The sequence below is a fragment of the Sparus aurata genome, chromosome 8 (genome assembly GCF_900880675.1).
Source record: "Sparus aurata chromosome 8, fSpaAur1.1, whole genome shotgun sequence".
NCBI classification, from domain to species: domain Eukaryota; kingdom Metazoa; phylum Chordata; class Actinopteri; order Spariformes; family Sparidae; genus Sparus; species Sparus aurata.
In genome coordinates this window covers 7,765,397-7,778,755 of record NC_044194.1, presented here as the reverse complement: position 1 = coordinate 7,778,755, position 13,359 = coordinate 7,765,397, and the positions used below count along the sequence as shown (strand labels likewise).

Below are 13,359 nucleotides of genomic sequence, written 5' to 3'. Positions count from 1 at the left end.
CAGCCTTGGCACCGCTCTGACCCATTTGTAGGATGCTCGTTGTCTTCGTCCTGGTGCTTATATATAAAGATATAAAGCGAGTGGAACAGGACAGTTGCTGTGATAAGCCTATCACTCGCTCTAATTCCTTTAACGTTTGATCGGCTCATGAATACTGGAAAGGATTGTGTGCCACAGCTCTTGCTCTTAAATCACCACAGCTTGGTGGAAAATCACTCTCTCCGCTCAGGATTAATTAGTCCTAATCTCGGGGTGTTTCTGATGGAGTTTTTCTTATATGAAAGACCAAGATATCTTTGTCAGGAACAATCTATGGTAATTATATTAAAACTGGTGATTAAGATTTTCCTCAGCTGTCTCCTCAATGACCATCAAACAGCGATCAGTCTTGGTCATTGGATGCAGATACTAAATGTGACCAGTAGATGGAAACCTTTACTGCAGAACTGAGCTGCTAGATGATATTTAATCCCCCATTTCACCACTACAGAGGCTTTAAGTTCAGTGTCAGGTAAGTCTCCCTCCACTTACAAATATATTAGAGCTTCAATGTGCAGAATGATAAATCTGCAGAGTTTGAGACTAGAAGGATGTCCTGTAAAGTTATCAGGTCAGGACGTATTTTTGCAGAGGTGGATTTACAAAAGTCTCAGGGTATTGTAGTTTACTTAAGTATTTCCATTTACCTCTACTCAAAGGCAAATATTGAACTGTGCACTGCACAATAGATGTTATAGATAAAATTAACCCAAAGGATGAATTTCACAACCTAACCAGCAGTATATATCATAAAAAGACAATAAAAAAGGTCCACCTTTCAATATTATAATGTACATTATTCTGTAATGGACCATTCTGCATAAGTATCGTTACTTTTTGTACTGCAAGTGCATGTATGTTGATACCAATACTTTTGTACTTTGAGAGAGTATTTCAACACTGTTGTGGTGTTGTTGATTCATTATCTACTCACCCTCATGCTGATGGAATGTCAGGTGAAGTTTCGTACTCCACAAAATATTTCAGGAGCTTCACAGCTAAACAGCTTGGCACGCACAAGAAGATAGGGACTTCTTCTAAACATAGAATAAAGTAGGAGACCTTTTGTGTCCAACAGTTAGACCTTTGAAATAGAACCATTGCATGAATATGTATTTTGCATTGTAAAAGAATTTCTAAAGTAGTTTATTGAACTTTCGTTCAAATGAAGATATCTGACAAAATTATTTATCAAAGTATTTTTTTTTTTAAAGTTGTCTTTGAACATGTCTACAGGGGACCTTTGAGATGCTTTAACAAGCTGACTACTAAACTTGCCCTGGACAACTCGGTTCACATGATGCAAAGACGTGTCAACGACTGACCAAGGCCTTAAAAGAAAAGCTGTTTTCTGTAGTGCTGGACCCGAAACCGGAGATGTCCCTGAGGAAAGCAACATAAATTGTTAATGAATTATATGTTAACTCCTGTCTATACGGTAACTGTTGCGCACATATCCAAGTAGTAAAATATAAAATGTATTATCAGTGAGATGTGAGACAGTCAAATGACAAATAATCCTCATTAGCAACTTTTCTGTAGCAGTGCAACCATCGAGTCATCTGACAGTTATTTCTCGTTTAAGCATTCAGGCTATTAAACGTTATATTTGTGAAGACTGTCTGCTAAAATGTCCCAGAGGTGGATGTTCAAACAAATGTTTTGTCCAAACAACAGTTTAAACTCAAGTCGAATGAAAGAATCACGACAGAATAAATACCAATTCTCACACTGAGCTGACATTTTGTTTTGCAATCTGCAATCAACCAATACTCTGAAAATCGTTGCTCCATCATACCAACATTCACACACAAAAAACCGACAGGAGAGTGTTTATTGCATAAGTCACCATGGTTTTACCATAGCAACTCTTTTATTAGCAAAATCATGGAGATTAGTCCACTAATGTGCCCGTCCAATGGAAACAGAGGGTTGGGGGTCTAAGGGGGATATGTAACTTGAAACCATCACAGATCATGATCAATAACGGTGCACCTGTACTCCACCTGTCCGTCTGTCTACGCACTGAACACAGATCTACATATGGTCCTACCGTCTGCTACAAGGCCGCCATTGGCATCCTCTTTTCAAAGCTTCTCTTTGCTTCATGATTCAATCAGGAATGTTACAGTTTGTAGCGGCGCACCAGCAACGTGCACTCATTAATCAGCGAGTAGCTTGTTTTTTTTGTTTTTTGGTCATTTAGAAAAATAAAACTTTGAAAGAGGATGACAAGTAGAGGAATAAAGTCCCTTTGTTTTTATATTGTGCACACATTCACACACAGACACACACACACGCCATCATACACACTGGCTTTTGATCAGAACAAAAGCTCCCACTCGCAGCACACATGCAAACCACACATCTGAAAAGGTTTACACGCAGCTCTCACAGTATGTCAGAGTCAGAGTGAATTGGTCTACAGAGTGACTTGGTCTTGCTTGGTTTGTCCAAGGAGGCAGAAATAATGCGACTTTGAAATAACCAGAAAGAAATCGATAATAGACGCGGGGTGGCGGCGGGATAACATCTACATAAAGCTAACATCTAACTCAACAAAAAGCAAAACACTGCAACTAAGGCATGCAAGGCACAAGCACCTACAAACAAAAAGACAAAAAGTGTTCATTCATGGACAAAAAAAAAAAAAAAGAAAGAAAAGAAAAAAAAAAAATCAAATTTGTCAAGGCCCCCCTTCTTATATAAAAATTTAAAATAATGATAATAAGGTAAAACAAGCACATTTTAAAAACTGTGAAAAATCCCCGGCCATAGACAGTTGTACAAATACTTTACACAAAATGTTTTTTCTACACACCGTCTTTAAAACTTTTAGAGATGAACATAAGTTAATAAGAGGTTAAAAGTGACATTCTCATTCTCGTTCCCTCCAGTCAGAGTCCCCTTCAATAAAGTCACTTGGAAAGCCGGCCGACCGGGCTGCCTGAACACAAAGAAACAAAACATGATTAGAGGAGGAAAAGGGAAACAGACGACACCAGCTCGTCCTCGAAGCGGCAGGCGTTACCTTTAGAAAAGGCCGCAGTCCTTCAGGTTGTTCTTGATGATGACGTCAGTGACGGCATCGAACACAAACTGCACGTTCTTGGTGTCGGTGGCACAGGTGAAGTGGGTGTAGATCTCCTTGGTGTCCTTTCTCTTGTTCAGGTCTTCAAACTGGCACTGAATGTAAGCGGCTGCCTCCTCGTAGGTGTTGGAGCCTGATGGAGACAAAGAACAATTTAAACTATGCATTAGGTATTGACTAATACGTGACATCATGCAAGTACACAACTCGGCTAAACACAACAAAAAAGGTGAAGCCGTTTCTTGAAGCACAAATGTTACATATATATATTTAACTGCCTGGTTAGTAATGGTGGCAGTTGGGGAATAACTGATTGTTTTATTAAATCTTACATTTGGACACAAGTTTGTTCGCTGAAACAAGGGATCCGATTATTTTGGCCTCTCAGCATCACAGCTTACCAAGAAAACTGTTGTTGACAGTTAAAATTGTATAAATTAGGTAAACTACAAATGTAAAGGGCTTATTTACCTTTTAATCAAAGAGAATTTGTGTCTAATCAGCATTGATTGTCAATGTAGACATATCTGTGAAATCTAAGTATTACTAGAACCTCACAAAGATGCATTGTTATACTCAAAAAGCCGCCCACACAGTTCAAGGGCAGAGCAGAGCAGAGCAGAGCAAAAATAAATATCTTTGTCTCATCTGTTGAGACTGCCGCGCCCTTGAGAGGCAACAAGAGGCCGACATACTGAGTGTTTAAATAATGGAAAACTGAATGTGATCAAGAATGTTCTGGACCTCTCGGTATATATATATATAAAGAAGATTAAGAGTGGATTTGTAAGTATTTTATAGACTTAGTACAAAGATTTTCCTGGCATGTTTGTAGAAAGATGATTTTAAACCACATGTTGCTTTGAACTGATTTAGTGTCAGGCTCCCTGAAACCCACTGAGAGCTTTAAGACTCATAATGTAGGATTTAAATTACCTTGTTTGATAATTCCTGAAATTTTAAAAAGGCCTTGACTGAAGATAAAACTCTAAATATAGTCAGTGGATTTATTATGCAACACCACCTGGAGAACAGCACTTGCATGTGTGTGTTTGTGTCTCGGCCTCACCTGCATATTCTGGGTAGCAGATTGTGAGTGGGCTCTTTTTGATCTTCTCCTCAAACAGGTCTTTCTTGTTGAGGAAGAGGATGATGGAGGTGTCTGTGAACCACTTGTTGTTGCAGATGGAGTCGAACAGCTTCATGCTCTCGTGCATTCGGTTCTGAAGGACAGGAGAGACGCACATTAGTAACCGGCCGGGGTAATCTGTGCAGACTTCATTTAAAAGCTGAACGGGTCTGAAAGCTCTTACCATCTCCTCGTCCTCAGCCAACACCAGGTCGTAGTCGCTCAGAGCCACACAGAAGATGATGGCGGTGACTCCCTCAAAGCAATGGATCCACTTCTTCCTCTCTGATCTCTGTCCGCCCACATCAAACATTCTGCAGAGAGATAACAGATATACACTGTTAATATAAGGCATTAACACATGTTCACATATCGATATATAGCTGCAACAATTAATCAATTTGTTGCTCACTTTTAATTAATGACAAACTATTTTGATACTCAATTACTTGGTTTATGCATTTTCTTTTACAAAGATAAACACATTTTCGTTATGAAACCTTGTGTTGTATAATGACAAATAAATCACCTTACACCTTAAAATGACATCCCCATTGTTAGTCCCATCTACTAAACTCTGACTGGTCAACTGTTTGTCCAATCGTCAGTGAGAAGAAAACCAGACCAAATTTGAATCAGGGAACAAATGTGAGCTGTGGGCAGTGATCCAGAGGTCTGCAGCCGGACTATTAGAGAACACCACTAGCCATCATGTAAATGCAGTAAAATGACTGGACAAACTGTGGTGGCTGTGCTCACTTGAAGTGCAGGTCCTTGAAAGTGAAGTGTGTTTCCACAATGCCAGTAGTTTTGACTCTGGTCCTCAACACATCCTGCTGGGTGGGCACATAAGCACCGTGGGATATCCTGTCCAAGTCATTCAGGTAGCTTTGTGAAGAGAGAAGTCAAAAGATTAGTAACAAGATGGAGGTTTGCAGGCGCAGAGTAATTCTGCAGTGTTCGGTTTCACATCAGTTCCTTCACATATCAGTGCAATGAACTCACTATGCTGCAGAGTCGTTGAGCTGGTACTCTCGGGAGCGGCTGAAGCAGGCCTGAACTCCTCCGTCTTTCCAAAGCCGCTGGATGACCCCGGCGAGCTCGCCTGTCATGAAGCCTTCTTCTGCTGAACCCGCCAGCACGAACAGCTGCCGCGCATCATCCTACAGAGACAAAGGCTCACCAATTAGAGTCACACTCCAAAATAACTTTATATAAAAGTGGGTCTGTTTTGTTTAAAGTTTAAAGTACTTTTAATGTCAAAAGAAGATGAGTTATAGGGAGTAATGTTTTGTATATTCGTTTTATCAGGGAAAAATTACATTAGATTTTCTAATAGCGTATTAATATTGATTGACTGCATTTGGATTTGCAGTAGTTCTTCATACAGTCACAGTAAAAGCACTCTGCCACAACATGCCATTTTGAAAACAAATTTATTGCAAAATTAGTTGTCTGTTCCGGTCCTTTTAGCCTCGACACTTTGCATACAATTTGATTCCAAAAGCAACATGGTGTTTTGTGCAGGTCAGTGGCCAAAAATCGATATGTGTGTTAGAGCATAACCTCAAGAAAGAAAAGCTTTTGGTGTAAAATCGGTCACGATGACTAAGCCAGGCCAGTCACGCTGAAGCAATGACTAAGCCTCTTGTTATGCCAGGAAAAAAAACGGATTTATAGAATGAAACAAGAGTTTGTTAGGAGAGAAGAAGAAATAAAATACGCAGCAGACTGCGTTGTATTCATTTGCATCATGTTGTATTAATATACAACACTAAACTACTGTGCGCCAAGTCTGCAAAATATCATGAAGTTGCTGATTATTCATGCAAATCCTGTTGCTGAAAGGTAACTCTTCTCTTCATGAACAAGGATGTGACTGCAACAACTGAGGAACCCCCGGCCAGCTCTCATGTCAGGAAGCCTCTGCTTTAATGTAATGTTATGAATGTGATACTAAACCCAAACAGCTCTGTGTGACCTGCTGCAGAGGAGGGAGTGAGAAGAGAAGTGCCCAATGGGGAAGGATGACTTATGACTAAGTAGCTGTTGCCCTTATTGCACTGAGCTATGTATTTTGCACAGAAATACAACCTGTAATATTCGAAGAGCGGCACAAAAGCCAGCTTTGTATTCGCTCACTCACCGCTCTGGGTGCATCAGCAAAGTCGATCTTGAGGCGGCCCATGGCTCTGATGATGGCGATGATGGACTGGATGGTGTTGCTGTAGACAACGGCCTTGTACTGCTTACATTCCTCCTCTGAGTAGCCCGCCTCGTGGATGATCCTGGCACAAAAAGAGAGAACATGAGCACTTGTCTCCAAGTAGCCTCATCTGGGAAATATACACAGTACAGATAGTTATCTTGATTTAAGACTATATACAGTCTGGAAATTGTTTTAAACTGATGTTCAGAAAGTGACATCACTATAGTGCAATGTAGCCTTTCAAAACACTTATGACACATGTTTTAATACTAGCGAAATATAATTTTAAGGCCATTCTGCCCAGCCCTAAGTTTGGTCATTATGTAGATCATTGTGATTGGATAAGAATGAAAGTGGCGTGTTGAGACAAACCACACAGTTACTATATTTAGTTTCATGGTTATTTCACAAGTCTTAAAAAAAACAAAAGAAAAAAAACAGGGAAGTGAGAGACTGAATTTACTCTCAAACTGAGAAATGTTTTGGTTCCACAATTTGAATTCATTGACACAATACATGTTTGAACTACATAATAATAAGATGATGTGTTTGTTTATTTACCATTTTAGATAGTTTCCAATAATATCACAAACTGCGACAGTGGTTGTTTTTTTCAATGAAACTTGAGGTCATGTTTAAACAATGTGATTCTAAGTACACCAACATATGTATGTTAAGATAATCTGTGTTTACTCAGTATAAAGAGCACTGTTGTGATTGTATATGGACTTATCCAAAACTGCACACATTTATAATGCTGAGATTGGATTTTTACCTCTACTGACCTTTTTAAGGGCAACTACACATGACTTTGTTTAAGGATGTAATAAAAAGACAACTGATTTTGTAATGAATGAATGAATGAAGCACGAGGATTAAGTTGGCTATTTAAAAATGAGACATGAAGACTAGCTTGATTTTAAATACGTTTTTACTGTAAGAAATTAGTCACCTATTTTGGGGTATTTATTGCTGCTGTATGAATCACAAGAAGATCATGTATTTTTACTAATGACACCTTAGTTCATAAATACTCCCTATTCACTCATTTCATGGCGTTATTGTCATTTGTTGCGTATCTAAACCAAAGTGTAAAATTGATAACAAATGCCTGTATAGCTCACACATGCTTCTAGGAACTAGTAACCAGCACATAAACCACTTTCTATCCAACAAGTTAATGAGTAACTTTTCAAGTGGCAGAAAAATTACAGTTTATGAACACAAGACTTGATGATGCAAGAAGATGATGAACATAATTGGGTGTCTGAGATCTCAATTTCCTGCTCGCTGTGGAATAAAACTCCGAGCGTCCATTATGAGGGGAACAGTGAATGAGTAAACAAATGAATGATTTCCCACACAGCGCAGTTGTGTGTCACCTGTTGATTACTAATAATCAGAGCTGTGTCAGTTGATCCGGTGCCCATAAAGTTTAGTGCGTCATTTGCTCTTTTGTTTAGTCTGGCATCAGTCAAAAGGGACTAAAACAACGGTGTGTGCTGTCGATGATCCTCTGAACAAACAGTACTTGAAATGTCACAGCCCTGATTAGTGTGTTGCAAACCGTCCACACTTACTTCATCTGTTTGACGATCGTACTCTTCCCGGACTCTCCAGCACCTGAAAGAGAGAGAAAAGGTTGATAGTTAAATGATGTTTATTATTTTAAGTATGAGAGGATAAGTAGGTTCAGAATTCACAACATCCTCATAAAGTCTTCACAGGTTATTTGCTTACTGGTGAGCTTTAAATCCATCACGAGCATCTGCAGCCTTTTATTTATTTATCACATATTTTCTGTTGAATTAATTGGTTTGCTCTGACTTGAAGCTCCACGCTAAAATAATGATTTTATTTTGCCGATTCAATCATCCGACTCTTTGACAGACATGTGAAGGTCAACATAATCAAACCAAAAGGGCCACTTCACCACAGATTAGTGCTGCAACAATTAATCAATTAATCAAAAATGTATCACCGTTTATTTTGATAATAGATTCATCATTTCAAGAAAAAGTTAAAATTTCAGCTTCTTTAATGTGAATATTTTCTGGTTTCTTTGTTCATTTCCAAGCATAAAAAAAAATCTTTGGATTGTGATGAAACAAAACATCTGAGAACGTCATCCTGGGCTCTGGGAAACACTGATCGACTTGTATTCATTTTACCATTTTCTGACCAAACAACCATCAATGCATCACTGATGCATCATTAATTGAAAGTTTAATCCCGATGAAAATAAGCCCCCTTTTTTTTTTTTCAACAATTGAAGTTTGTTTGAACTACAGTTCTTTCAAGCTACACTGGCTGCATTTTCACAGAGATTGCAACGATTCTGCAAATTGCCCGAGGCTGCAAAACTGGTTAAAATTCTCTTTTAACTCCAAACTACAACACGGCAATCAACAGACATCCTGAAGCCCTGAAGTCAACACAGTTGCATAAGCTCCTAAATTAATGGGTTATGATGGCATCTTAAATCTCCCATCCCTAACAAAACTAATCACTAACAGACACACTTCTTGTAAACAAAATGTGTTAATGTTAACCTACAGCAAATGATTCAGAAGCTACACGGTCACAGAATGCAGTGAGGAAGTGTCTAAGGCCTAGTTTAGCCAGGTCACAGTGCAATTGGATTAATCAACTAGATCCTCTTGGCAATGAGATTATAAACAGCTTAAACATGCCTGGGTTAGCGTTCATGCTGCATCAGACTGGCTGGTTGTCGGCTGCATCTCATATGGACAATTTGAGTCCTACAGCGCTGTGTGAGGCAGCGCAACATCATCACTGCCTTAAAAAAGGTGAAAGTGAAGGAGGATAAGAAAAATATTGGTGTGAATCTGTAGCCAAGAAGTGTTTGGTGGCTCATACAATTCACCAGCCTCCTCTGAGATGCAGGTGTGTTTTCAGCTGAGCACACAACATTTTAATTACCGTACCTCTGCAGGGACTCTCAGCTCCCCAGTGAGGAGAACTGTTCACCAATTCATCGTCCCTTATGATAAACAGCTACGCACCAAAGACGCAGAGCTAATATTACTGCAAACATCACAACACACTTAAATTTAATTTCCAAAGACACTCACTGAGATCCTGGAATTGAGGGACTTAATGGATAGCAATTACAGCAAAAATGTAGAAAACATAAAATGGCTTAAATTTGTCACAGAGCTAGGATGTTTGCTGGGACTACACCAGCTGGGCCAGGGAACTCACTTTACCCTCGGGCCGCAGATATCACCCCCAACAAACAATAAACAATGTGCCTACTGCTCCTTTGTTCTGCCTGTTCTGCTGCTGTATGTGAAAATACCCCTACACATTAAGAAAGATCAATCTTTATGATTTGCATTTTCAAGAGCACAAACAGGCTCCATCTGAGGGAGCACTCCCACTCAAAACACTCGTCTCAAGAGCCATGTCATTTGCAGATTACTGCATTAATGCAAACACCCCCGGTGGGATGCCCGACAGGGCGGCAAACTGCAATGAGCGCGTAAAGTAAGGCTGCATATCTCTTTGTATTGTTCAGAGACACAATATAAAAGATGTCCACTGTCAAAAATGTGGAAGAGATGATTTCAACACATATGGTAATTGAGCCCCATCGGGCAACAAATCCACAGGCCGAGCACTGACATCTCATGCAGGTGCTTGTGGGAATCGTGACAGGAAAATTCAAATCAGGCCCATCTCAAATGACGCACAAACACAAAAGGACCGACTGCTGCAGCTGAGCAATGTGCAGCGTCTGTGATTGTGGTGAAGTCACATGCCCAAAAAAAAAACAGACCTGCCCGAACGGCAAATTCACTTAAAAGACGCAGAATTCTGTGGCATTTCTTTGGAAAGAGCTCATAGACTGCACGGTGCTGGCAGAAATCCAGTTAGCATACACTAGCAGTCTCTGATGTGTGTACAGTTGTCACAGATGCTTTTTGCAGTCAGGCAGGCTGATAAGTTGCTATGCAACCTCAAGCCCGTCTTCTCCTGACTGAGACAGCCAGCAGTGGCCATTAGCTCCCAGTTCTAGCGAGGACTGAGAGGAGGTGTGGCAGGTTTCCTTGACAAGGTGAAACAATTCCAGATAAACACGTTAACAGGGACATGAATGTGGATGTCATGTGAAAGATTAGTCATTGTCATATCACCTTAAGCCTTGCATCTCTGCTTTTAACCATTTTTAAGGCTGCATTACAGGTCAGCGATACGACTTTCTGTCATTTGAGTGAAAGGTGAGAGAGAAGCCTCTGCCTGCCTGGCCACCATATTCAAATACACCCTATGGATGTTTTTCCCCCTCAGACATCCCATCAGATCATGAAATCAACAGTAGTCTTGAACAAGATATCATCACATCATGAATAAGATGTAATGAGTGTGAACCTCCATTTATTTCAAGCCTCCCCTCCAGAGTCAACAGAAACATTCAGACTAGTTGAGCAGTGTAGCTTAAATCACACTGCTCAACCACCATTTAATGTATTACATTCCCACAGCCGTCTACTTTTAAGTCGTATGACATTTAGATGAAATCTGTTTAAACATTAGCTCGTTTCTTAGCTAGTTACAGAGTCATCCGGCCTGAAGTGACTTAACGTTACGTTACTGTTTATTTTCTGTATGAATGACTGTGGAAAAAGAAGGCTAGCTAGCTAATGTGATTCAAAATATAATAACAAAAGCAATCCGCAACAAAAGCGACATGAGTACAGGCACTTCGGACGGTCAGACCTGTTGAAAGATAACATCATGGATATTATTTAAGGTTAAGCCTTCTGTGAGCTAACTAATCCGAGCTAGCGCCGCTGCGCTAACCTCACGCTAGCTAAGCAGCTAATTGCTGAGCTAAATTAGCTTAGAGACTTAGCGCTGGGCGATAACGGCTGGCAAAACTTAACCCGCACGGCGATCTGATAACATCCTGGTTAAATCACATAGCGGGTTTTAATTAACCGAGGAGCAAAGCAACTCCACCAAGTCCAACTTTTTAGCTAACTGCACCACCGCCTTGTCATTCATATAAAACCCCGAAACGCCTCAAACTCGACCACTTGTTTGTTGCCTCGGAGTCGACCCCCTCAAGTTATTCAGCGCTAACGCAGCTACATAAAACTTTAATTTTACTGCATATGAAACAATGTGTAACGGTTGGGAACAAGTTTGGAGCAGACAGTGGGCAGTAGAAAGGAGCCTCTCCAGCAAATAAGACCGAGACCCCGTCCCCTCCGTCCATCCATCTTTCTCTCACCGAGCAGAAGCAGCTTGACCTCCCGGGCAGCTTTTTCTCCGTCGTCCCGCAGATTCCTGTCGATCATCTTGCTGCGCTCCTGCGCCGCCTTGTCGTCCGTGCTCAGCGTACATCCCATCTTCTTCTCGCCTGTCCTCCGAATAAATTAAAAAAATTGCAGACTACAACAGAACTTTAACTAGGCGTGCAACGACATGCAAGGGCTACCGAGTTAGCATCCAGTGAGGGTGAGGAGGAGGAGGAGGTGGTTAGTGTCCAACACCCGAGATTCAAACACGCCCTTGCCTCGCGCTCAAGCTCCCGATCTAACGGCCAAGACGTCTCAAACTAAATAGTTAGTTCACCACACGAAGCGGCTTTAGCGGCAGCTGGCTCTGCTGTTCGCTTTTCGACGGCTCAAACAAGTCGAGCACAACCTGTATCATTCACAGAAGGAAGGGAGTCGACCGCAGCATCTGCGTCGGAGTCTCAAATTGTTCGCTTCCTGTTCTTCGCACACACACGTGAACTGCGCATGCGCGGGCAACAAGCGAGGAGCAACAAGCTTCTTTCAAAAAATGTTAAGCTCCTTACTTTTAAAGACCTGTCTGCTGAGATCACCGTGAAAAACACGAGGATGCATGAAATGTGAGGCAAAAAAATGTCTTAACAGAGAGGACAACATATGAGAGATGTTGTCAAGATTGTGAAATAGTATTTTTTGTATGTTTGCATCACAATTTTGTTCAAAATTAAGACTTATTCAGTCTTTTGTTGGGATTCACGATATTGTTTTTTTTCAACCAATACCATACCTGATATTTACTTGACTCTCATGGTCGATAATGATAAATAAACCGATACCAGACACTATCATTTTCATATTTTGAAAATGGATGGCTAACCTGTAGTATATGCACACCTGAGTGTAAGAAAGGCCATGATGTAGTGAGCAAAGGTTTATTTGATATTCCATAGCTGTGAAAAGACATTTTCTATCGTGTTGTGTTCTTATAAAAAAATACTCATGTCTACATTGTGTGGCTCTACACAGGTGCAGCAGTTCAGAGTTATGAGCGCGACAACATCGCGTTTGATTTATTGGCTGCTCACAAAACAACTTTAAAGGTGCATACCACCACCTTCTGTTTGAACATGCTGCACTTGTTCAGTCGACTAAAGCATTATCGGCTAGATTTATCTGCTATAATTTCTTTATCTGCCAATGACAGATAATTTATCTGTCAGCTATAAATTTTGCATCCTTAGTCGTTCGACTAAGTAAAAACTTCACAGATTTGATTTAGTACTATTCACGTAAAATTCAAACCTCATAAGTCAGACATATATATTTTACATAGCCCATTTATGTAGTCGAAATCTTGAATAAGTATCTCATAACTTAAATTTGGATTTAGTTGAAATTATTAATCAATCAGTCATCTCAGTATCTTTGTAAGTATCATTAAACAAGTGGCTTATTAGCCTTAAAGTTATGAGACATAATCAATTTTCTGTGACCCATGAGTGAGCCTATTTTTATGCTGCCTAAATGTTCTCCTTTCTGGTGGGAATATTCAGATTTCTGTTGTCTTAGCATCAAGCCAGGTGTTAACAAAAGACAGTGTTTTTTTCCTGGAATATTTGTAAAG

General features: G+C 40.2%; 1 protein-coding gene across 1 annotated transcript; it reads right to left on the bottom strand.

The window, feature by feature from the left end:
• Positions 1-1,871: 1,871 nt before the first annotated feature.
• LOC115586757 (guanine nucleotide-binding protein G(i) subunit alpha-1) lies at positions 1,872-12,236 on the bottom strand. The gene is made up of 9 exons (XM_030426096.1): positions 11,729-12,236; positions 8,049-8,091; positions 6,406-6,547; positions 5,265-5,422; positions 5,019-5,147; positions 4,444-4,573; positions 4,200-4,353; positions 3,071-3,263; positions 1,872-2,986 (listed from the first exon to the last, which is right to left on the bottom strand). The coding sequence occupies exons 1-8, from the start codon at positions 11,844-11,846 to the stop codon at positions 3,073-3,075; spliced, it is 1,065 nt and encodes a 354-aa protein (XP_030281956.1). The 5' UTR covers positions 11,847-12,236; the 3' UTR covers positions 1,872-2,986; positions 3,071-3,072.
• Between the last annotated feature and the right edge of the window lie 1,123 nt (positions 12,237-13,359).